The 26,738-nt window shown below is 39.1% G+C and overlaps 1 protein-coding gene across 10 annotated transcripts in view; it reads right to left on the bottom strand.

Moving 5' to 3' along the window:
- CSNK1G1 (casein kinase 1 gamma 1) overlaps positions 1-26,738 on the bottom strand; it is a 144,713-nt gene that overhangs the window by 12,905 nt on the left and 105,070 nt on the right. For 6 of the 10 annotated variants that reach the window (XM_049706194.1, XM_033437109.2, XM_033437112.2 and 3 more), the window contains 8 exons: positions 24,551-24,702; positions 22,778-23,012; positions 18,224-18,309; positions 16,236-16,320; positions 15,818-15,966; positions 15,068-15,172; positions 4,723-4,833; positions 193-299 (listed from right to left, as the gene is read on the bottom strand). In XM_049706194.1, coding sequence (XP_049562151.1) covers positions 193-299; positions 4,723-4,833; positions 15,068-15,172; positions 15,818-15,966; positions 16,236-16,320; positions 18,224-18,309; positions 22,778-23,012; positions 24,551-24,702 — 1,030 coding nt within the window. Of the gene's footprint in view, positions 1-192; positions 1,131-4,722; positions 5,822-15,067; positions 15,173-15,817; positions 15,967-16,235; positions 16,321-18,223; positions 18,310-22,777; positions 23,013-24,550; positions 24,703-26,738 lie in introns of those variants that run through there. The other 4 variants (XR_007475651.1, XR_007475652.1, XR_004485828.2 and 1 more) reach the window with 4 other exon arrangements.

Raw genomic sequence — 26,738 nt, 5'->3', positions numbered from 1 at the left:
CTCAGAAATCACAGCTAAAGAAGGGCAGCAGCAGCCTTAAGGTACCATGCAAAAAATAAAATGGTCAAAGGAAGAAAGCTGTGGGCACAAGCATGAGGTATCCAGTCTGAAATGAGCAGCACACGAGAGGAAGAGACAGAGAAAAGGCTTTTCAACCTATAACTCAAGAGCCCCCTTGAAAGATGAACGTACTTAGCTTCCTCCACTACCTCCACCTCGGCGTGAGCTGTGATTGGTGCATTGGAGTGGGCTCCCGTAGGGTCATCGACATTCAGCTCTCCATTGGTTGAGCTAACCACCTGAAACAGAAGGACAGAGTGTGACTGACACCGCGGTAATCGGAGCCTCCTGCCAGTGCCACAGAGGGTCACTAAGGGAGATCTGGTCTCTAGCTTAGGTGACAGCCAGGCAGTGTTTGGAATGTTTGTTTTCCTGGGTTGGGGGGCTAAATGTCCTAACTTAGGGAATGTTCCCAGACCCGTATCATGTGAGAACACAAAACTCAATGATTTAATTATATAATGATGATAACTTTCATACTGAATGCCTACTCTGTGTTAGGAACTCTGCTACATTGTGTTGTGTGTGTGTGTGTATATCAATTTAATCCTCACAAAAATCGTAAAAAAATTTTGGTCATATTACTGTCTTTAATTCTATTCCTCTCAGTTTATTATGCTATAAATATATACAGACTCAGTGATGATGTTAAAAAAAATTCTAAAAAGGAAATCAATAGTGAGCATCAAAAACTATAAGCAATCACACTTTCCTTCAGAAATTTCTTCATGGCTTTGGACCATCGGTTTGAAGTTACTCAATTAAGACTGCCATATCCTCTCTGGTGAGACGGCAGACAGTAAGGAAACACTTTCCCTTGGAAGACCAGTCTTATTTCAACAACCTTTATTTCAGGTTCACTGTCATCCCATTTCTCACTGACGGTCCCCGAATTGTAACTGAAGGCTCTCACTCCTGTCATCTGGTTAGGTGGAACCGATCAGGCTTCTCCTGCTTGTGCAGCTGCTTCTGTCACCTGCTTTCATTTCCAGCACATGATTCCTGTTTATGTGGGTGCTGGGAAGTGGGAAAAGGGACCTCGCTGGACAAACTACTCTGCTGTTAAAAGGCTGAAACATGGGAGAGAACAACAAAATAGGATAAATGGTTCAGATACCATACGCCCTCGGGTAAGTAACTTTTCATCTATATGAGACTGCTGCTTGCAGACTAATGTGAGAATTATACAAGAAAATGCATGAAACAGTGTGTGGTACAACAGCTGGTACACAGTAATGGAGGCAGCACAGTGCAGCAGATGAGAAATGGGCTCTGGATTTACTCAGCCCTGGCTCCGAGCCCTAGCTCCACCACTTACTTGCTGTGGGTCCTTGGGCAAGATCTCACTCTTTCTGTGCCTGAGCTTCCTAATCTGTAAAACGGGCAAACAATGCTGCTTACCTAACTGGGTTACTGTGCAGACCATCCACAGAAAGTGCTTAGCCCAGTGCCATGGTCCACGGTAATGGCTCAATAAACGTTCATAGTACTGTTATTCTCCCTCCATAAATGTTTACTCTAATCTCCCTCTAGATCTGGGGTCCTCATTAGCAGTTAATTTGCAAAAATTTCCTGCACACTTACAAAGAGGAAGGTGGAAGGAAATGTTTAGTATAAGGAGTCTTTGAGGAAAGGGTAGACAAGGTGAATACTACTTACCAGAAGTCTATACCCACCATTATTTCTAAACCAGAACTATTTATTACTCTTATTAATTATACAAGCTTTAAAAAAATTAAAACAATGCTGTACAGTTAGTCAAGGAAACATACAATATTAAACTTGGACTTAACCCATGGGAGACCCAAGTTTCTGCTAGTGATCAAATTTAGCATCTCTGATCAATGGAACAACCTAACTTTATTTGTCTCCTGACATGATATGATGAATACTACATAACATTATCTATATAGTATTCTTGCCAAAAAAAAAAAAGTTTTATCTGAATCTAAGTATGATGGAAAAAAAACAGACAAATCCAAAATGCAGGACATTCTGTATGACAGCAAGCCTGGATTCTTCAAAAAAGACATGCCTCAAAAATCTTTTTTTTTTTTAAACACAGAGGTGGCTGTTACAGATTTTAAAAGATTAAGAGACTAAGAGATTGAAGAAGACAACAGGCCTAACAACCGAATACAATGCAAGAACCCTGATTAGATCCTGAACACTATAAAATTAATTTTGGAGACAACTGGGGGAAATGTGATATGACTGTCCATTAGCTATTATGGAATTATTAATGTTCTTAGATATGACAATGGTGTTGTTGGTTACATGAGAGAATGGCTTCATTCTTAGGAGATGCAGGCTGAAGTATTTTGGGATAAAATGTACTTACAAATAGTTTAGAAAACATACCCCTCCCGAGTTAAGGCAAATATGGCAAAAATCAATCATTTGTTAATCTAGGTTAAGGATACACACAGGCTCACTGCACACCCCCCCCACCGCCCCAGCCCTTTGCTGTAGATTTAAAAATTTCAAAATGAAAAATTGAGGAGAGAATGTTTACAGACTGGAGAAACCACAGCCTGTCATGCTAATGTTGTCCTGTTAATTTCCTCAGCCTATATATGCTTCTTGTGGGCACATTCTGGCTGCACACTAGTGATAATGATGGTAAATTCATTCTGTGAGCACAAGGGCTAAAGGAGAAATCACAGTTAAGTTTTTTAGTAGACAATTCAGACACTAGACAAGATGTTAAATAAAATGTCTTGGCCTCTACTGATGTGAACAAAGCAATAGTAAGCATCACCACTGTGAATTACTTGGTGACTTTGGGTCACAGCACTTGCTTATAGTGTTTTGCATGTCTCATACTCTCTAATTTCTCCTTACTATGTTGCTGCTTGACCCACAAGCAATGTCCTTGAGCAATCTAAGGAAGAAGAGGTTATCCCCATTTTACAGACTAGACATCTTGTCTGTATCCATGAGTATCTGGTCTCAAACAAATCAGGCACAAATGGTAACCTTACCACCAGCTGTCTAACCTAGAATATACTTGGGAATCAATGGCAACTAATCTGGGTCTCTAGAGCATCCACTTAATTATTTCAGGTTGAAGGTACAGTTCGTCAAACCACTGAACAGTTGCCTAGATGAACAGTGGAACAAAAACCTAATGTAGGTGACCCAAGAGCTGGATTCCAGGCCTAGCTCTACCATCAACATTCTCTTTGAGCCCTGGTTTTTAATTCTGTAAGATTAGGCCGATAACCACCTTCGTCCTATTTACCTTGTAATTACTATGGTAGTTAAATAGAATGATGTTTAGGAAAAAAAGCAATTTGAAAAACTGTAAAGAACCTAACGAATGTAACAAATTATTAGTATTTGAAACTATCATTTTTATACTTTTCCATTTATTATTTTAGAATAACTTAATTAAAAAGTAAGCGTTATTTGTATATCTGGAATACTGACAATTTATTTTGCTGCAATCACTATTAATTTCTTTTTTTCTTTTTTTTTTTTTTGCGGTACGCGGGCCTCTCACTGTTGCGGCCTCTCCTGTTGCGGAGCACAGGCTCCGGACGCGCAGGCGCAGCGGCCATGGCTCACGGGCCCAGCCGCTCCGCAGCATGTGGGATCTTCCCGGACCGGGGCACGAACCCGTGTCCCCTGCATCGGCAGGCGGACTCTCAACCACTGCGCCACCAGGGAAGCCTGTTTTCTCCATTCTTATATGGATTTATACCTTAAAAAAAAAAATCTCCTTATTTTTTTAGTGCTGTTTCAGAAGTGGGTGTGTTCAATCCATCATTTTTACCTGTGAGATGTTCCTATGAGATCATTTTTGGTTTAGAGGACAAAACTGTCTCCTAACTTCCTGTGAATAACACAATCTTCAGTGAGTCACTCCATGTAAAGGCATATCCTAAACAATCAGCCTATCAAGATGTGTTTCTATGTGAAAAAGGCTTGCGTATCCCTTTATAAGAATTTACATTTGGTAGCTCTGGGTTCACCTGTGTGCCCCAACTGGTGGTGTCACTTACCACTATGAGAAAAATATTCAGGTAAAGATTATTAAAATAGTGACATATATGAAAAATTAAGAGATGCAAGGTGTTCTTAAGTACAAGAGAGAATAGAGATTCAAAACAGTCCAAATGAAATCAGAAATAATTCTCTAAGACCACACTTATTCTAGGGAGAAAAAAAGAAATAGCCCAACTTCTTGGGTTCCCACTCATAAACGGTTGAGTTGGACCAATGAACAATCTCACCTTACGTACTAGGGCATATATCATCATGGAATGAGCTACATATGCAGTCCTCTATCGCCAAAATACTTATTTTAAATATTTCTTTGCAGTTCCCAGACTTGACACTAACAGACTTCTACCTTGACGTTATTTTATGGTCTATCATGAGTGGATCAAGGTTGTAGGATTAGTTTAACCAGGAATCAGTATCAGAAGTCATATAGATATTTCTTAGTCAATGACAACTACCCAGAATCATCTCAACAAGTGAGTCTTACAAGTCCACCTAGGTAGAAAATCAGCACAGAGATATTCAGTTCACTATAAAAGCAGCTCAACCTCGCTGTAAGTTTCCATTCTAAAGGAACTTGGGTTTCAGAAGCAAGCCAACATTCTACCAGCTAAGCTGGGAGGGCCATGAAAAGGCAATAAAGGCCGTAAGTACCTGCACTGATCCCCCATGGCGGTCTGCAGCCAAGTGAGACGTCAGGTACGAGGTATTGGTCTGCCGGCTGGGCTGGATTTCCCACTCTCCTCGGCGCTCTGACGATGCAGTCTGCTCAGGCATTAGGAAGCATGAGAGCAAGATACGGAAGGAAAGGTGAAGCAACAGCAAGCAATATCAAAATCAAGTACATTAGTGTCCCTAAGGGTTTTGTTTTTGTTTTGGATTTTGAACAACTGCTGCAAAGCACTGAGAAAAAGATAGCTTGGCTACATTCATTTCAGCTTAATGAGCCAACATGTAATTGTCTCTAGCATACCATCCTTGCCTAGACACAGAAAAACAATGATCACCAAAAGAGGAGGTTAAAAAAAATAAAAACTATCAAAAGCTGGAATCACCTTTCAGCTTCCATATTAGTAAAATTTCAGTAGCCACTAAGCAGACCCAATTTAGAAAGTTAGGATTGTTGGACAAAGGAATAATCATACTTACAAGTCATTTCACTAATTAACTATCTATCTAAATAGACAGTAGTCAATATAGAAAATTCCCAGCATTAGGAATCAAGGTAATACGCCTTTTCCTTGAATAGGGAGCCCACTACCCTCAACATAAACTTCCAGAAGACTTTCAACTACGATAAAATGAGCAGTAGCTGGAATATGCTTTCTTATCTAAAAGGATGAACAAAGTATCTCTTCAAAAGCAGGTTCACAGGTCAAGAATATGAAAAGATGGGGGGAAATAAGGCTACAATGTTTTTCAGATTCCTCTAGCTAACAGCCTCTAGTCTGGAATTAGAAAAAGTTTAGATAAGACTACTACAAACTATTTTCTTCTATAAAGCAAAAGGCAGATCTTTTCCCAGCAAAAGGAGGGCTTGCAATTCAAAACCTCGTTGGGTTCTGCTTTCACCTTTGCTGTCATTCAGGCTCTCTTCATTCCTTCTTTACCTGTTTTTTAGATCTCACACTATTCTGATCTTGCTCCTATGTGATATTTGTTCTGAAGAATCTGTTTAGGTGCCTCTTCCCCTGTGCCAGATGGCTGAGGAGGTGTTAACATCATGATGCTCAGCTGTAACAGTCCTAAGGCTCTACAAAAATGAAAAATGAGGTGTTGGAGAGGCAGCAATGAGGGATTAGTAAGTCAAATTTTAACTGCTGCTGATATAAACAGCAGCAGGGGTTGGGACGTGATATTGCTGCTCTGCATGAAAACCAGTAAGGATGCTATAAATATTAGAAATGTTCACAGCTATAAATGTTGTATTCTATAAAAAAGAAAAGGAAGACCGAAGTAGTAGTAATTTGAGGCTCCATTTCACTCACCCCCTTCTGTAACTCATTGACAAGAGTTGTTTAAAGCTCATCTATAAATCATCAGAAAGGCTTTTCCCATTCAAAAAAAGCATTGTACACCAGCTACAACTTACTTATCTTCTTTAAGTAATGGAATATGAGGTGACATGGGTAACAGCACTATAAAAGATCCTGGCCACGTTTTCTGATATTCCTCAGGGAATGAGCATATTCTGTAAGAAGGCAACTGTATTAACTTGCTTGCTATATACTCTTACAAAAGAGGAGTTTAGTTTTATACTGTCACATTTGAGAGAATCAAAGCTACTCAAAATATCTCCCCACCCCAATTAATTCTGCCGAGAAGTTCAGTTTAGAAGTTCAAAAAATTTCGTTTTCCACAAGACTGTGGTTTATAACATAATCATAACTATTTTATAAACCAACATCCATATCTCAGAGCACTTAATCTCATTTATTCTCACTACTGGAGATTTGAGAATATATCTGTTCTTCTAATATTATGAGTAATATCCATAACTAATATCTATTAGTGATAGCCTCTTCAGTTCTCTCTAGGACTTTAGGAGTTTTTTGTAATATTTAAGTAGACTGTTTAAGCTCCTAAACTACTACATAGAATTGTCTGTTCTCAAAAAATTTAAATGCTTAAAAAATATCCAGACATTTATAAGTCATTTGCTGCCGTTTTGAGTTCCATGATACATGTTCAGTGCAATTACTTCTCTCATGAACGCTCTCTGTTTTGCATTTGTTTTTAGGGCAGATGAAACGTATGTAAAACACTCATATGCTTTTAAGCTTAACAAAACCCTGGACAGCTGGATCAGCTATTATTTCTATTTTTACTGAAATACATGTCAGAAGTCTGATTTGATGCTACTGTCTGATTCCCTGGGCTGTGTATTTGTTTATATTAATTCTAGCTAAATAGGTAATTTGTTGGAATAATTAACATTTTTGTCTAAATGAAAATAGCAAGACATTTTTTCAAAGGCCCAGAAGTTACACTCCATCTCCATCCTCAATGCAATGTTCTATTTATCTTTTGAGGAAAGAAAAACAATGCTAGCATTCCAGATTGCTTCATAAATGCTTGCACTGTGACAAGTGAAGAACACATGGCACCATTCTACTGCTCTCCAACGCCTTCTGTATCCACTGAAAGCAACAAAACCAAGGGACAGACCTGAACCTGGGGTTGTTGGTTTATTACTTTGGGAACTACTTTCACCATAATACTAAACTCTATGGCTCTTCTTTTCTGGAATTTAAGGGCCTGGACTGGTATCTAGAGGTTGATGTAGCAGAAGTGTTCATCTGCCAGTTTTAGAAAGCAACTGAGTGCCTAGAAACTAAATGAAACCAAGGAATGTTCACAACTACAGAATTCTGCTAGTCTACCTGTTCCTGAAAGGTACTCTAGGCAATGCTGTATACACAGAGGTTATGATTAGGCATAATCAGCACAGGAGCCAGTTATACCAAGCAAACCAGCAGAGGAGATCGGCATGTAAACCCTTCATTCTTAAAAATCATTCATGCAACATGTCTATCTAAAAAGCAATCAGGAGCGTCCATGGGTAGAAGAGTCATTCAACAAAACCAATCTCTCTGCATTACTTGAAAGGCAAAGGTCCAAATGGAGTGTGTAAATCCCCAAAGGCAGGAGCAGGAATCTCAAGTAGTGGGAATTCCTTGGGATAATGCTTTAAAATCTTCAGCTGTGATTGCATCACCTGCGTGGAAATGCTTAGTTTACTATCTAGTAGGTGAATGTGGAAATCAAAAAAGCGGCAACCTAGCAGAACATAAATCAAAGGCAAAGCTACAAAAAATAGTTAAGGGAAAACATAGAAGCCTAGTGTAAAAAGTCAAAACCACCACATGTGCCTAGGGCAGAGGAAGCAAGTCTCTCCCAGCAATCATTTGGCAGCGATTCACAGTCAGACAGAGAACGACACTAACAGGAGGGCAAGAAAATACAGTCTGAAAACACCTCAGATAACCAGTTCCATCTATGGCTTGAAAATTCTCTCAAATTTTTATTGGAGATAAAGCTACTTTTCTGAAGCAGAAGGCAGGCAAATATCTTCCTCCTGTTGTAACAAACAGATCACCAAATCCTACTCTTTATGTAAAGTTATTTTGAAAAATTAATGTTGATTGCATCTATAAAATGGATTTTATCCATTTTACTTCATGGCTCTTAAAATATTTTAAAAGTTGCCATCTATACAGAACATTTTGGCCTCTCATGTCAGTCTTCTAGGCCTCCTTATATAATTACAGTCCTCAACTGTAATTAACAAGAATAGAGACTGAATAGTACCAAAAGGTTAGTAATAAATACACTTGACTACATTCTGTCTTACCACACTTCCAAGATTAAACAAAATTTTAATATAGTATATTAAGTACACTATATTATGTGTTAGACCTCAGGTGTGAAATGAAAAAAAGTTGGTAAAGTTATTAAAGTGTATACTTTAACAAAATCAAAAACTCCTCCATTAAGCTCATGAAATAGAACCAATTTTCCTCTGCCAGACAGGGACTGTTACGTGCAATCTGTCAGGTGTACCAATAGTGAGTTCCTGTTTTCTACAAACTTGATCAAATATCAGCGATATTTGAAAATCACTGATAAGAACCTGGAAGGATTATTTCCAAGCCCAATACTATATAGGCCCACAGAGACAGCAGCATCAATTCTGCGAAGCTCTGAAAAAAAAATCGCAGGAACCATCCTAGAGGTTTGAAATTCTCTACTCAAATCTTGCCCTATTCTTACTCAAAATGGCATAAGACACCTCCCCTATGGAATGATGATTTATCTAGGTAAGATTACTTTGGAATCACCTCCTACAAGGAGGTGCCTCAGAATACAGGGTATATGCTGATATACAAAATACTGAACAATGCATACAGACAGAGGAAGAAAACTTTTAATATGGAATAGAGAATTAGGAGCAGAGGTGAGCAGCAAAGACTAGGTCACAGAGTGGGAGAAGCTAAGAAAAGGACTGCACTTCCGTTTTGCACTTGCTTGTTGCAATATCCCCCTTGGAATTAAGGTCCCAGAAATGAGGAGGGACAGCTCATTCTGCACTGAGCTCTGTGCTGGAGCGGGGCAGGGTGAGTGTGCAATCTCCACACCTGAGCTCCTGCTAGACAGCAGGCAGCAAGTCAGGAAATCACACACGGGTCAGAAGTAGGCAAGTGATCGCTGAGCAAACTCATCTGCTCCTTAAACTAGCAAACTCTGAACCTCGCTGAAAACAAAGAAGTACTCTGTAAAAGGAAGGGAATGGAAAATTCATCAGCTTTTTTTTTTTTTTTTTTTTTAAGGCTACTGGACTTAAATCTAATCCCTTGGAGCCTAGACACAAACAGAATAAATCTGAACTACTCTTTTATTGGGACATATCTTCTTCAGAACTCAATATGACATTCTTTCCCTTAAACATATGCTGGTCCTATAAAAATAAGTAATATTTGAGGATTCAATATTATCAGGGGTAGGATACCATGTCTGGTAGAATTTAATAATTCTCGATGGCCAATATGACTCTTTCCAACCTCAAAACAGATCTGTTCTCCCTAACCTTTTAGGTCAAGTACCCCTTCTTCAAATGCCCACAGAAAATCTACCAAATAAAAGGGGTCTATGGGAGAAAAGAGAAACTATCAAAACTGCTGAACCACAGTAGTATATATTTGTGTAGCATCTACCTGAGTAAGGATTGTCACAAGCTAGAGGTTCTGAAAGGAAGTGTATTGCTGCATGCACGTGCTAATCAATGCAATATGCTATATATATATATATATATATATATATATATAAATAAATATAAATTTATATATATTTTGTTGTGTGTCGAACAAACACACTGCATAAGACCTTCGACAGTACTGCACTTTAATATGAGCTATCTGGATAGTGGCAGGACTTACTTCCTGATCGAATTTGATCAGCGAATGCAAGGGAAGCTTTGCCGGGTAGAAATAGGAAGAACTAGTAGAGTTTTCATCGTCTTCCTGATGAATGGTAATGCAGAATTCTTTAAGAGGAACCTGAGTCATGGCAAGATTGACCATCTTTGGAACTGGGAAAGGACAAATACCAAGGGTAAAATGACAGAAAAGACTAACCCGTTGGGATCCTTTTGAGTGGATCTAGCTTTTAGGAACATTTATTCTACCCAAACTCATGACTGAATTACAGTTCTCTAGCTGGGTAAATTAATGTTCAAAGAAATTGATCTTAAGCACCTGGTATTAAAATACCAGACAGATTCAATATAGGTGAGTTTAAATGCAGTTCTCTGGCCACCATGTTTGGGCTCTAGTACTGTATCTAGGAACCAAATGATACTCAATTCAATTCAGTATGCTGGTCAGTCGACCAGCAAAGCAAACTTTCCCTGAAAAATCCCATCATGATGGAGGAGAACTAATACAATCTCCTGAACTTGCTTTGCAGCAAGATCCTGCTGTGTTTTTTCAAACCCTTCCCTTTGAGCAGACAATCCAGCCCTACTCTGGCTGCCAAACAAGGCAGGATGGCTCTTTGTGGAAATAGAAAAAACAAGTAGGAAGAAAAGTTTAAAATTTACTTTTCTTGGAAGGTTAAATAAAAATCTATCTATATTTTTTAAAGGGGAGGTGGATAGAGGGAAACATCTTGAAATTACAGTATTAGTTTATTCCTTATTAATTAATTAGTTAATTTTTTTGGCTGTGTTGGGTCTTCGTTTCTGTGCGAGGGCTTTCTCTAGTTGTGGCAAGCGGGGGCCAGTCTTCATCGCGGTGCACGGGCCTCTCACTAGCACAGGCTCCAGACGTGCAGGCTCAGTAGTTGTGGCTCACGGGCCTAGTTGCTCTGCGGCATGTGGGATCGTCCCAGACCAGGGCTCGAACCTGTGTCCCCTGCATTGGCAGGCAGACTCTCAACCATTGCGCCACCAGGGAAGCCCAAAAATCTCTATTTTAAACAAATATCTGATTTCATCTAAACTCCTCATTTGACAGATTCATTCATTCATCATTCAAACAATTATTTACTGAGTGCCTACTATTCCAGACATTCTTTCAGGGGTTAGGGATACAGCAGTGAACAAAACAACAAAAATCTCTGCCCTTACAAGGCTTACATTTGTGGAAGCTGAGGCCCCCAAAAGCTTAAGTGTCCTGCAGCCTAAGGCTTGGGATAAGCTAAAACCAAGTTCTGAGCTCCTCATCCTTCTCCTCTATCACACAATTGATGGGCAGATTTATTCAGAATAAGTAGGCTCTTCAAGCATTATCATCAATGTCATCTCCAAAGAGCTCTCAGGTTTTGAGAGTCGTCCTCTGCCTGCCAGCCATCTTCAGCTGAAGCGCACAGCAACAGCTTTGACCCATCCTTCTCCCTCAACCCTGCCATACATGTGAGCTCCCAATTCTGATAGATTATATCCCTGTATCATTTTTCAATTTTATTTCATTCTCACCACTACAGTCCATATGCACCCCCTTTACCTCTCAAGGGAACTCACTGTCTTATTGGTCTCCATGCTGGCTGCCAGGTTACTACCACCTTCTATGCTGAAAGATTTCTAAAGCAAAGTTTTGATCTTATCACCCCTCTGTTCAAATACCTTTAGTACCTATTCCCTACTGAAATTAAGCACTAACTCTCCAGTAGCCCAGCATTTCAGGAGCTTTATCGAATGGCTCCAACCTATTTTCCTAGCCTTGTCTCCTTTATTCACAGAATATATTTTAGCAAAATGCAACTAGATAACTTGCTGTTGCTCATATTTCCTTTTTGCTTGGAATGCCTCTTTCATTTCCACCCAATTCTTCCAAGAGCATTTCAAATGCAGCTTCTTTCATGAAATTCTTTGTCATGCTCAGATTAGATGAAAAGTCTCCTTCCAGTCCCTAAAGATTGTGATTTGGGATGCTTATCTGTTCTGCATTGTGTTATAAGTTATCTGGCCACGTGGCTTATCTGCTTGTCAGTTCTTTGAGGACAAGGACTCCCTACTTATCTTGGTATCTCCAGGACATACTTTCACATAGCAAGTCCTTAGCTAGATTTACCGAGTCAAAATTGCTGAAGAAAGGTTAGCTGTCCCTAAAGTTAATACCTTTTAATCTCTCTCAAGGAGAGATTTTAGTGTCTTCTTTGGCTGATTTCAAAACTTGCAAAGAATTAATCTTAAAAAAAAAAAAAAAAGCATAAGGAAAAAACCCTGAAGGTGGAACCAAAGCAATGAGACCACAGACTAAGACACAGTGTAAAGGCTGAAAAGACACTAGAAATCCATTTACCCACAGTGCACAGTACAGAAAGAATTCTACCCAGTTAGAATTCAGAATCCTGCTGGAAAGGAGGTATAAAATTTGCACTGATGTGGGGAATTTCAATCCCTTAGCAGCCATGGGATACTAAAAACCCTAAAAGAAAAAAAAAAAATCAAACACGCTTTCAAGACTCAAGTCTTCACAAAGAAGCTTACTGCCTTGTAGATGAGATTTCCTAATTACATACCCGGGTTTAATGACTTTTCACTTGAAAGTACACTGAAATTCACTGTACTTTTACTCAGATACTAGGTATGACCTCATTTTCCACCCTGGAAATCTAGGTTTTCAACTATCTCTTTTCCCCATACCTTTAAAATTCACTCAAAACAGCAACATTGATTATGAATTCACTGAAGCAGAAAAGACAAGGGAAACTAAAGGAAACACATATTTTAGTTTTCAAATATTCTAAAACTATTTGAATATTTATTCAAATAAATATTGAATTATTTGAATAAGTATTCAATATTTATGATGGGCAGGTATGTTATGATTTCACTGACTACTTAAATTATTTTTTTATTTCTTTCATACCTTTACTATTTAAATGTATATTTCATTATAAGGTAACATAACTCCATTATAGAATAGTTTGTAGGGGCTCCCCTGGTGGTGCAGTGGTTGACAGTCCGCCTGCCGATGCAGGGGACACGGGTTCGTGCCCCGGGCTGGGAAGATCCCACATGCCGCGGTGTGGCTGGGCCCGTGAGCCATGGCCGCTGAGCCTGCGCGTCCTGAGCCTGTGCTCTGCAACGGGAGAGGCCACAACAGTGAGAGGCCTGCGTACCGTGGGAAAAAAAAAAAAAAAAAAGAATAGTTTGGAAAAATATTACCCACAATACTACAACTTCCAACACTACTTCTGTTAATATTTTGGCATTATCTCCTCCCATTGACTTTCTCATTTTCCCTTCCCCTTCAGAAAAATTATGAGGTGTTTCTAATTTTGTATTGTGATTTCTTTACTAGACAACCATAAACATTTTCAGGTTGCTACAAGTTTTCCTAAATATTATTTTAAGTGGCTAGATAATATTCCACTGAATAAATGCATTACAATTCATTTTATTATAACCCAGTTTGATAAAAAATTTGAGCGGATCCATAACCATTCCCTTATAATTGGATAGGTGGATCATTTCTAAAACTTTGTTAGAAATAGCACCGTGACAGTTTAATGCACATAAGTAAATCTGTATCTTGGATTGTTTTATTGTGATTGTTTTATTATGATTCCAAGAAGTAAAATTATTCTATCAGAGAGGATTGTAACTTTATCAAATTACTTTCTAGAGAATTTGTAACAATTTGCAAAGACAAGAGCAATGCATGAGAATGTCATTTGAACTGTGCACTCTACACTTTTTAAAAGGGGGGTAGGGGAGAACGACTGCAGAAGTCAACAGTACTCTGCTGTCAAATCACAAGTCAGTCAAAATAGAATCATTAGCCAAGTACTCTGATTAAAGTATGTAACTCTGGACCCAATTAGGGGTCATAGTTTGCTAAACCCCATCTTTTTGCCTACCTACTCTCTCTTTTATCTACTCTCTAATATATAGATTTCCTTCCTTCACATATTTTTTTCTTCCCCAACATGCCACACATACATGCCAAAAGTATGTACTCACTGGTGAGTCTATCTATATTTGTGTACATACTTTACTGTATGTATGTGTGTGTGTGTATACCTAAATATACTACTTTTTTGTTTGTTTTTGTTTTAGAGGGGGCACCTGGATTCTATATTCTATTTTTAACCTATGTACTTTCACATGTACATCTGTGACATAAGTGTTTTTTGCATTTTATTGTAAAAATGTCTGTGAGGTCAGGGATGAGGGGGGAACAAGCTAATTTGATATGATTATGTGTGTGTGTGTTATCTGTTTATTATTCTTTGCTTCTTTATCTATTGAGGTACTCATTTTCCTCTTAGCAATATATAGGGTAATGAGGATTAAAACTGTCATATTTACTTCCCAATCAGTTACCCCTTTCTTTAAACGTTGTCAAATTTGTTGATTTTTTTTTTTGGCAGGGGAGGGGGTGGTGTTTGCCTCCTCTGTCTTTAGGTTGAGAGAAGCCTCTCATCCAAACCACTAGCTTCCCAAACCATGATCACTGAAGGATGGATGACACGGCCTTCTCTGGAATGGCCTAAAGCAAAGCTGAATCTTCACTACAGGTCCAGATCCTGGCCAGCTATAAAGTTAATCTGGATATAGGGACAGAGGTGGGGTGGAGATGCCAGTCCATGCCTATGTCAGCTGGAAGTCCAAATTACCCACCTTTCTTAATCAGCAAGGGAAAACCGGCATGGGTGAGAGCTCTACTCTGGACTGCAGATGAGACCCAAAGTGGGCTACCCTGTCCATCCAGTGTGTTTTTGGGCCTGTGGCAGACTGTCCCTTTCAGCCAACAGATTTTGACAGGCCCAGCTTCTCTAGAGTAGATGCTGCATGTAAGACACCTGGCCACATCTCAGTGCTATTACACAACCCTGAGGGATGCTGGAATGCCGCACCACAACAGTGAGTAACTCTAAGCCCTTTGTCTTTAATTTCAGTATATACGCTTAAGTGGAGAAGCTGAAGAATTTGGATTTTAATATTAGCCATGAAGAAGGGGGATTTCTGAAACAATGAAGGTCCAACACATACCTGATTTCGTAGAGGCTGCTGTGATGGCCGATCCCTGTGTGTGTGGCTTTCTCGAGTTATTGCAGATGCACCAGAATCTACATGAACTGACCCTACTGGAGTAGGCTGAAAAAATACATAACAAAAAGTCAAATGGGGAAAACAGGTCCAACTTAATGCCTCCGCAAAGGACAGCATCATTCTAATTCTAACAGAACAGTAGTAATTATTATTACTGTTATTATTACACCAAGGCCAGTTTCAAGTCTTCTTGCCTTTTCAGTTTGCTTATCTGCAAAAGGGAGACAGTTTGGTCCTCAATAGTTCATTGGAGAGTAGCTTGCCTTCGAAAAGAAAAATAACATCCTACAGTGATGACTGTTAGTATGCTCTAAGGCCCTGTGAACCCAAGGCCAGAAGAAAAAATTCAGAAGTTTCCTCTGGTGCTGGGCTCCACCCGACGGAAATCAAGTACCTTAATAGCTTATGTAGCACCAGCTCCTGGATCATTCAAAGAAAACTTCTTAAAAACTGACTTAAATTCTGATATCTTAGGACACAGTGGTCATAATCTTAAAAACACAGTTAGTAACTCCTTTATTACTCTAGTGAGAGTGACCCCTGGCATCACCCTGAAAAGACTGGCAAATGGAACGTCTACAGTCAAAGGAATGTTGTTTTTTTTCCCCCCATAGATTTAAGCAGAAAGTCTGGCAAGGGTAGTGAGACAGTGCTGGTCTGAGGTGAGAACGTTAAAAAGAAGATACTTACAATAGGCCTCCCGACCCAATCATAGGCGTAGTCAAAGGTGTAGCCTTTCCTTTCAAAGAGGTCTGTGAAGAGCGTCCGTAAATACTCATAGTCAGGTTTTTCAAAGAAGTCTAATCGCCTGACATATCGCAGGTAGGTTGCCATCTCCTCTGTTAGGAAAGAGGTTAAAGGCCACGCTCATTAGCTGAATGCTTCTCATGGGGAGAAGCTTTGGGCCAGGCAAGGAATATCTGTACAGACTATTCGACACTGATGTTTTCTTTATGGACCAAATCAAAGTGATAAAACCTATCTTGATTTAAATAACAATAAAAGGAAACATAAATTTTCTGGAGAGTATCTAGAAATACTAAGATATGGTCTCCACCTCCTTCAAAGCTTCAGTCACACTGGCTGGAGTGTCCTTTCAGCATCCTACCTGGAAAGTTTTCACAGAGAGCTTCAATGGGAGTATTCCTTTTGGTGTCACCAATTTTTTGATATCTTTCTTTTAATGTATCAGCCTGTAGAGAAGAAAGAGAGAAAGTTAGTTGGAAAGAGGTGTTAAGTATGGGAGGTCCAATATGTTTCGGGACATAATGACTGTTTCACTCAAACTGGCAGGATTTGTTAGATAGTCTCAATTTTTTTCTAATACTAACAAACAAGAAATGTAGTAGAGATGATATATTTAGATATGTACAAAACATCTGTTCTGGAAAGTTTTACTTGCAAATACATTTAGTAGTCTCAGATAAACACCACCAAATGTAATGAGATGAGAGGCTAAGATAAGAAAATAAATTCAAAATTATAACAGCTTAGTAATGACCCATGGCCACTAGGGTTCAAAATTTATTCGACCTTCTCATCCTTAGATCAGCTCTAGATAAGATTAAAAACACTGCTAATCCAAATGGGGGCAAACAGACAGATGGCTCCACAACATATTTATTGTGAAGTTGAATAGAAAAAGAACAAGATGTAAGAAAACTGCCTTTCTAAGAACCTGCTGTATAAAAAATAAATTAATTGAATTAAATTAAAACAAAAGGAAAAAACAACTGCCTTTCCACAATGTGCTTCCAGAGGGAAAAAATGTTAACTATGATACAGGCATGGCTAACAGACAGGTTTGCTATATGTCAGTGGCTCAAAGTAGCCAAGTCTGGTTTGCTCAAGACTGTAGACAGAGGGCTCCTGGAGCATGGACCAATAATGTGGTCTCAAGGGATTCTCATGAGGCTCTGCCTAGCCTGCTGCACCAGGCTTTAAGCCATTATGTTTTGAAGTATACTGGAGGAGTTTTAAATCTACAACTACCACTAAAATGATTCATGGATCATGAGAAAGTTTCAAGCAATTAATAATATACAAATGCATTATTTGGCTGTATAATGAGCAAACAGGATGTGAAACTCTATTTGACAGCTGTCAATATCAATGAGAAGGTATATGTGACTAGGAGAAGACCATGGAGGAGATGTTAGGAGAGGAATTTAACGGGAAAGAAATAAAATCTTCCCAAAGGGAAGGGATAAAAGCCTCACTTTTCAGGACAATGTCCAAGAAAGCACAGCAAAACGAATCATTCTGCCCTTCGGGAGGGAAGGGGTATAGTAGTACCCAAAGCTACCAATTAAGTTTCCTTCCATACTAACATGTTGAAATAAATCACAACTCAAAAATGTCTTGCATTTAACTATCTAATGGGACGTAGAATGGGTTAGAAGCTCACCATTTCCTAGTCTAACCACCAGAAGCACAGAGTAATCATTACAATGGTTGTAACTATAATTAATAGTTAACTTCGACACAAATGCACTGTATTGACACCTACCTAAGGAAGGCTATTTAAACTACACATTTTACAAGGAACAGCTATTTTATGCAAAGGCATTTATTCAATTAAACACTTGAACAGCAATGTTAAACCTGGATTTTCGTTTTAGTTCAGGTGGGTCCTTCGCCTATATAGGAAGAACAAGTATTTCCCAGTTCCCCTTAGGGGCACACCTAGTCCTGCTGGCCTTGCTGGTAAAATGTGTAGCAGCTGCTATCATCCATTTGTTCCAGAAATTCCCCAACACCCTGGGAACAATATGCCTGCTACATAATGTTAGTGAAGGAGGCATACTGACACAGAGAGAAAAGCAGCACTGCCAAGGCTGGGAGGGAATGAGGGAAGAGATTATGGAAAACTCGAAAATGAGGAAGAAGGATCAGAAGGGGAAGAAGACAAACGTGGGCAAAACAGAGCTTCCAAAGCCCAGGTGAGCATTTACATTATAGACTAATGTCGTTCCTGCCTGTCATCCCTGTAGCCAATCTTCCCCTTTGTGCTTCCTACAGACATCAAGTAAGCAACCCCTTCATTATCAACTGAGTATTTAAACAAAGCCCTCCACTGAGCACTTCCAAGGATACCTTGAGTCCTTGCCAGGGTAGGCTGCCTCGAAGGAAATACATGAACATATGGCCTAAGGCTTCCAAATCATCCCGCCGGCTTTGCTCTAAAAAGGAAGACAGATGACACATTATGTTTGCAGTTATTAAAGCAGAAAGGGGTTCAAAACCAAGTAATCCCTTCAGAAACCCGTCTGCTCTGGAAAGGCTCTGCTTACTAATTCTTTGTATATCTAAATCAGGGATAGTATTTTAGATCAAAACCAGAAACAACGTGTACTTCCTTTGCCTAGATCTGCTACTGGCAAGTAAATATCAAGTGAAAAGAGCAAATCCTAAACTAAAACCAAGTCCAAATCACCAAATGGTGAGTAACCACCCCTCACTCTATGCCGTCACCTTCCTGAAAGTAAGATAATTTAAACAAAATGTTATTTCTAGTACATGGGCTACAATTACTCTTTGGTTACCATCACGAAAAGTGAGCAGCAGATTGAGTAGCTGAGGCTGTTAAGAGAGTCCATTCTGGCTAGGCCTGCAAAGACACAAGCTGCAGAATGCCTAGCATACATGCCTAGTGCTTGTTATTCATCATAAAAATTAACACTTAAAATTTAGTTTAATGTAAGCCAGCATCAGGGCACAATCCTCAGCTCCATCCCATTTGTACCATGTCCCATAGCCACCTAAAGAAAAATGTAAAGTTTACTACTAAGGTGCCCTTTGTGGGCACATAAAACAGTATCCCTGCATTCAGAGAGCTTATCATGTAAAACAAGTTGCTGGATTTTTCTTTCTTTTCTTTAAATTGGGAAGATAAGGATGGTAAAGAACTGCAGAATAGTTAATAAAAAATTGTAACTACATCTCAGAAAACATCGTATACATTCTTTGGCTGTCAGACAATAGAAGTAGTACATTCTTCCATTTTTAATTGCCAATTACAATTTATCTCAGACATTTCATGTGTTTATTTTTCAGAATCGAGTTCTCGGCTTTATCAAAAGAAATGACAGATGCAAGAATAAGGGGCTATCTTAAACTTGATTTTGTCTTCTTTGTGCAGAAAGTAAAACCTAACAGAATCAGGGAGGCAGGGAAAGCTACTCAGGTAACCCAAAATACAAAAGCACAACACATTTAACTGCCGCCTCCAATTACAGGAAATTTGCATGAAAAAGAGTGCATAGTACTCTACAGGGCAGATGAAGAAAGAAAAGGCAACTTTCTAAATTGTACTTTGAAGGAGGTTTTTGGAAATGAGGTCACTAATGGGAAGGGGCGGCACCCTGACAAGAGACATAAATAACATAAAGTTGAGCTGATACAGAGCAACTGAAATAATCTTAAAAAGAATGAAGCAAAACAGCAAGGCCATCAGAAGCTTTTGACTACAAGGCTTGCCTGAAGTTTGCAATAAATTTCATATGTAATTGAAAACAAAAAGAGATTTTGTTAACAGAACTTAAAGAAACAGATTTTGTCAACAGACAAAAACAGATTTTGTTAACAGAACCTAAAGATACACCAAAAAAGAAAGAACAAGCAGGGTGAGTTGAGGGCTCCCACAAAACAGGGCAGATAGAGAAACCACACTCTGCAGGTTCTCACACTATATCACACCTACTCATCGCCTCTCCATTTTTATATCCACTTCCTGTAAGGAGGCCCCTTGGTAATAAATAATTCAGGGGACAAATGGTTGTACTTTAGACAGTTGAGCGCTAGAGGGCGGAACTCTCCACATTTTCAATGACTGATCGGCCCTACAGAAATAAGCCCAGCTTCTCTTCACAGCAAAGCCGTTATAAAATGAGATTTAAAATAAAATCAAAAACCAAAAAAATATAATAAATACATTTAAACTCACTGGAATAAGTAATAAAGTAACTTTTCAAATACTTAAAACCACGAAGAAAAGCTGTGGAATATGGGATAACAGGAAAAATAATGGTTCCTGAGTCAGGTTATCTAGGTCTTGGCCTGTCCTTTCTATGAATTTATTAATCCACACAAAATTAAGCATGGCCAAGTCACCGTTTGGGCTTCGATTTCCTCATCTGAAAAACAAGTGGTTGATTTAGATACTCTGAAAAGTCATTTTCCATTTCTAAAATTCTAAAATAATCTACAATAATTTAAATCATAAAGGCCTTTCAAAAAAAATGAGAGTGAAAATCAGAGCCATGCTTTATTTCCACATTTCTTTGAACACTCCACATTCATTCAATTCAGGATTTCAATTCAGTATTTCCCTTGTTTTTTTCATGCAGGATATTTCATTTTCAAAGAAAAAAGGTTTCAATACCAGTGAGACCAGGAGGACACAAAATTCTTCCATACCATAAAGGCTTGCTTTTCAACCAATCAGAAGATGTGCTTGGTTTACTTGCATCACATCCCTGATTTTAGGTCAAATATATTTTGTTGAAGGAAAGGGGCCAGGTGACCCAGTGTCCTCACCCTAACTTCAAACATTAAGGAATACAAAATGGGCAGACTTAATCAGTGGGAAGGTGGCTAATCTAATGTAGTAAATATCAGGTTTAGGGGGCTGCTTCCCTTGTTTTCTGCCCTCACAAAATTAATAGGCAATTCTTTCCAGGTCATTTGAAGATACACTTCCCTTTTTCTTCATTACAACATAAAGGATGCAACACATTTGAAAACCAATAGGATTAGGGTTCCTACAGAAACCTCTCTGGGTTTGAGACCATGGCCAGAGTTTAAAGGGCATGTGACAACCACCTATATGTATTCTCTGTAATAGGGACATTATAGACAAATACGGTGACAGGTTGGATCTGACCTGAAAAAAACTCTGGAACTCAGGAAGTCCACGCGTGGAGATACACTCAAAAGTTCCAGCAGAAATGGCTACATCAAGAGATAAAGGAACCTGAGTCTGACGACAGTAGATGCTTAAAACATATTTTGTTGAATAAATGATTACTAACATTATAGAGTCTTTACTATCATCAAGCACTAAACAGTTTATATGCATTATCTCACAGAACCCTATGGTATAAGGTACTGTTACCATACATCTTTCAGGGTGGGTGAGATAACTGATGCTGATGAAGGAAGGTTACTGGACCACATAGGTTTAAGGGAAAAAGCCAGAAATTACATCCCTTTTTCTTAACTGTTACACTGTACCTTATACAAACAACATGGATATGCATCTTTTGTCTGTTCTTGCCTTTCCTGACAAGAATAACAAAATCAGAACACAAATGCTGAGCCCAGGAGGCAGGAACTAGAACAACTTCTAGACTCTGTCAGTTAACCCAAACAATCATGACTTTACTATGTACCACACACTCTATCTCCTTGTAAAAAGGAAGGAAGAAGGGAATTCTGAGCCCTATGCAAGAGACCCATGTTACATATATTATCACCCATTCAACCTGCAAAACATCCTTGTGAAATGTTACTCTGTTTTTACAGGTAAGTTTCAGGGAGATTAAGTAACTTGTCCAAAGTGACACCAGTAATAAGTGCCAGAGAACCTTCCAGCCTAATTTTAAACTATTATGTTAAGTGAGAATATCCATGTGGTTACCGAAAAAATCCTGACAGCATTCATTTCAACTCGGGTTGTATCATACCACTTTATAATGCCATTTTTACTCTTCACTAATACTAGAATCCTCATCTGAATATCTGAGCAGTTTACTTGATGAGGCAACTTTATAGCGATTTACATTAGCTTTAATGTACTATTGTGTAAAATACTTATTGTGTAAACTGTTTGTTAGTATTTAAATACCTTACATAATTAGCTACATCTAGGAGTCTAATATTCTGTTTATATGTCTACTCTCTAGGGTGGTGATTTTCGAACATATCTTTTCAATCACCTTAGAAGCTTTTCTTCAAATATAATCTTCCAATGAAAGCCCAATATATAAAACAGATAAAATGGGAAGCTTTCCTGGAGAAGCTGGCAAGGGCCCAGGGCCCTACCGACTGGGCCTTCTCACTGTTCCTTAGGCTTCCCTCGCAAATACTCTCCCCTGGACTAGTCCCTCTAACAAGTGAGACTACAGCTTTTAGCAATATTTATGCAAATTGTCCATCCTGCGTAAAATTCAAGACTCATGGAAAGGCAAATATATTTTCACTGAATAAGACATAGGCTTCTCCCTGAAAAATGAGTCACGAAACTATGCACAGATAACAGAAGGCTAGTCCATGTTTTAGTGAAGCACTCTTCCTCAAAGCAGATATCAGCCTGATGTCCTTTTCAGGTTATATATGGGGCCATTTGTATGTAAATATCAAACTCATCACTAAACTTACTAAAATGTTATCATCTTAATTCAATAATTCAAGCACCACACTCTGAGAAACTAAGCATTTGGAAACAAAGAATGAAAAATCCTTAAGTTGTCAACAGGATACTTAGGAAAGTCACTAACTTACCATCTTAATTTCTCAAGTACAAAAATCACTTACCCTGTGAAGCAATAAGAATCACAAGTTGTAATGCACAATGGGTACAAAAGTGTTTTGGGAATAAAAAGGTGTTTTAACAACCTGCCGCTTTCATGGAGCTGAAAAGAAACACACCTTTGCCAAGATGCGTGTTGATAGACATGTATCTTGCAGTTCCAGTTAAACTTTTGTGCTCCCTATAAGGTATATGCTTTTTGGTTTCAGGGTCAATGTATTCCTTGGCCAGTCCAAAGTCTATAATGTGTATAACATGCTCTTTCTTATTGCCTTGTCGGCCAATCAGGAAGTTCTCTGGCTTGACATCTCGGTAAATGAGATTCTTTGAGTGCACGTATTCCATTCGGGAAAGCTGAAAGAGAGAAAAACAATGATAGAAATACTACTCTAAAGAAGTTTACTGTAAAAATACATCAGAACGTTTTCTTTTATCAGCCCAAAGCTTTGAAATTAAAATAAAACTCATTTCTTCACCACCCAGAGCCACTTTACTCTTGTAAACCAGAATATATTTCCTGATACAAATACATATATGACAAATATCAAGATAAAAGAGAGAAGGATAGGAACTTCCCTGGTGGCGCAGTGGTTAAGACTCCATGCTCCCAATGCAGGGGGCCTGGGTTCAATCCCTGGTCAGGGAACTAGATCCCACATGCATGCCTCAACTAAGAGTTCGCATGCCACAACTAAGGAGCCCGCCTGCCACAACTAAGATATTGTGCAGTCAAATAAATAAAAATTTAAAAAAAGAGAGAGAGAAGGATAGTACAGTTCATCTAAAATGATAATACACAGTTTTACTTCGTTATGCAATGATTTGCAAATGATGAATAGAGTTAGTGTTTTTATGTTACTTCAGAAAGTAAGCATTTGAGAGGCAAGAATTACTCCCAGGCAGGAAATCAGAATACGTTGGTGGCCTTTGAAGACAGGTGCCACTGCCACATTCACCTCCTGCCCACACCTTCCTATACTCTGTCTCTTTGTTGCAGAAATAAGGGAAGTGAGGCCCAGAGAAGTTAATATTGGACTGATATCACAGAGCTAACTAACAGCAGAGGTAGGAGTATAGGTTTTATGAGAAAGTAAACATAGCCCAAAATAATAATCATAAAATTATTCAAATTTCATTAAGTTCACTTCTATCTTCAAAGCTTTTCTATTTAGTATAGAAAGGGAAGCATGAGCATTTGAATTTTTGACTCAAAAGTCAAGATCAATTTTCTAACATTTCCAAGTCTTTAAACTGGGTGAGACCATCACCATTTCAGACCAATAAAGACATCCTTCTGCTTAGGGGATGACAAAGTTCTCAAAGGAACTGTCTTAACTGTTCCTTAAAGTGGTACTAGTGTGTAATTTGGTAGGAGCTGAGAAAGCTGCCTCTTCAGCTGTCTCAGTCTCTGTGAGAACTAGAGGCAAGAGAACCAAGGCAGGTTCTTGGTCACACAACTTCAGAATCTGATTTTAGGGCAGTGGGTTACATCTCCAATCTTTTCTTGGATGTGATGGTAAGGAGGGAGGGAGGACACGACAAAACTTTACAGTCATGTGTTTAAAACCTATAAATAAAACAACAAAGAAGTTACTTGCATTTGTACAATTTTTCCTAATCATCCTGCTTCTCCCTAAATAAATTTCCACTTCAGTCAAGGTCAGAGTATTGCTCCAAGGTGCAAATTCTTAAAATAGAGCAAACAGCAAATGCAGTGCGACTTCTCTGGATTAACCCTTTTTGCCCCAGCCAGCTTCCTAGAATGCCACCAAGCCAGTAAGTGTGCATTCACTAGGTGTCACTACAGCTAGTAAATCACCAACAGGGACACAAGGATGTGGCTGGGAGACCCGCCCCGCCTATCCTTCTGCAGAATGGCAACGCCAACTTACCAACTGAATGGCTATCATTAACACAGTCTTCAAAGTAAAAGTTCGGTCACAGAGATCAAACAAGTCCTCCAAGCTAGGGCCCAGAAGCTCCAGCACCATGGCATTGTATTTCCCACATGGTCCAAAGTAATACACCTGTGGGAGACCTTCACCTGAAAGCAGAGGGAAAATAGAGTGCAGAGTGAGGGACACAAAAACCAAAATATGAGATAGCTGCAACAGCGCTAAGTAGATAAAAAGGAAATATAACTTGTGAGATTTTTGTTTTCTTTCATAGTCCCTACTGGAGAACTCAAACTGAGCACAACAGCTTCAAAGGGAACTAGTAATGTGTGGGAAAGGCTAAGCCATTGCCCAATATGTTCAAATAAGCAGTTATTTAATACCAGAGTGCCAAAGGCATTTCCACTGCTACGTAGGACAGAGAATGGTCCCTGATCTACTGCTGGATCAGAGCGTAAACTATTCTCCCCCAAGGATGCCCAAAAGCACACTAGCATAAAAGGTTCAAAAGATGGCTCATGAGCTCAAAGGTCAGGCTAACACACCTTGTTGCATTAGCTGGTTTCATTTGCACTCCCTATGCTTACTACCAAAGGCACAAGGAGATGGAACTGTTTCCAACTGTTGCTCTGAGGAGAGCTCAGACCGAAGGGCTGAGGTCACAGAGGATGCAGCCTGGTCCTTTTCTCATAGGGAGTCTCTGGAGTTTCCTGTTTTCTATCAGTTGGAGAAAAGTCAACAGACTGGGTTTGGTTACTGATAAGTAATTATGAAAGGAAAAGGAATAAAAATACAAGGCTGGGTTTTCCCCAGATTTGAAATTCATAGTTATAAGAAGCCAAAATCTAGACTTTCTCACCTACGTGGCAACTTGTGAAGGAATTTCCTCCTTAAAGTGTATTGTAAATATGAGGCACTCAATAAATATGTGCTGAATGGCACCATGTGAACTGTAGGTATGAATGAGGCTACAGAACTTCTAAAAATCTGGTCTTACAGTGAGAACACTTCCATCTTAATACACTTATGTACACCACGGTCTACAGTTGTACACGCTGCAGATTACTGCTTGCTCCTGTCTGTAAGTTTTTTGGACAACAGAATTCTCTCCATCTTCGCATTTTATTTGTACAGATGTGGTACAGGCAGAGGTAATTATATCTACTGTAATCTGAATGTTTGTGTCCCTCCAAAATTCGCATGTTGAAAACCTAATGCCCACTGTGATGGTTTTAAGAGGTGTGGGCCTTTGGGAGGTGAGATCATGAAGGCAGGGCCTTCATGAATGGGATTAATGCCCTTAAAAAAGAGACCCCACAGAGCTCCCTAGCCCCTTCAGCCATGTGAGGACACAGTAGCAAGTCAGCAGTCTGCAACCCAGACGAGGGCCTTCACCAGAACCTGACCATGCTGGTATCATGATCTTGGACTTCCAGCCTCTGGAACCGGGAGAAATAAATTTCTGTGTTTATAAGCCACTCAGTCTGTAGTATTTTGTTACAGCAGCCCAACTGGATTAAGACAATGTCTAATACTTGGAACTTTAACCCAATGTGCCCATCCTTCTCTCCAGCACAGGTCTTGTATATCTGGAATCTGTATGATTCATTGCTATGATATGTGTTTATTTCATGTGCTGCTATAGTCTATCCTATTCCATCTAAATACTAAACAACTTCTTTCTTAGTGTTCCATAGGCTCATTCCTGTCTCATACCATTTCATATAGGATACTCTGAATTGTCCTTGTGGTTGTTTTGATTCTCCCTATCTCCAAAAGGAAACAGAGTTGAATTTATCTTTTTTTCTCCTGTTGTTTTGAAGAACTCCTTCAGTTCATTTAAAATATATAAAACCTAACAGCTGTTCCCAATGAGTTCTACTGAGAAATCCAAAGCAGAACAGTACCATAGAGATTTATTGCTTTTATTAATCAGATCCAACAGCTATTGCTTTCGCCTGACACGCATCCTTTCTTCCTTCTTCTGATAACATCTTACTCTTCCAGCAGGAAAGCACCATTCCTTCATTGTTACTACATGTGGTTAAAGTGGGGTCAAGCCATTTCCCACTGCCACCCCAAGGATGTGACTCAAGCCAGATTAATTAGAGGATTCTATCCTCCTGCCTGGGGAACTGGGTCAAGGATAGGAGCTTGAACTATGTCGGTACAATAAGAGTCAACT

The sequence above is a fragment of the Orcinus orca genome, chromosome 2 (genome assembly GCF_937001465.1).
Source record: "Orcinus orca chromosome 2, mOrcOrc1.1, whole genome shotgun sequence".
Classification (NCBI taxonomy): domain Eukaryota; kingdom Metazoa; phylum Chordata; class Mammalia; order Artiodactyla; family Delphinidae; genus Orcinus; species Orcinus orca.
Note: the sequence above shows the minus strand (reverse complement) of the source record. Positions and strands in the feature narration are given on the sequence as shown.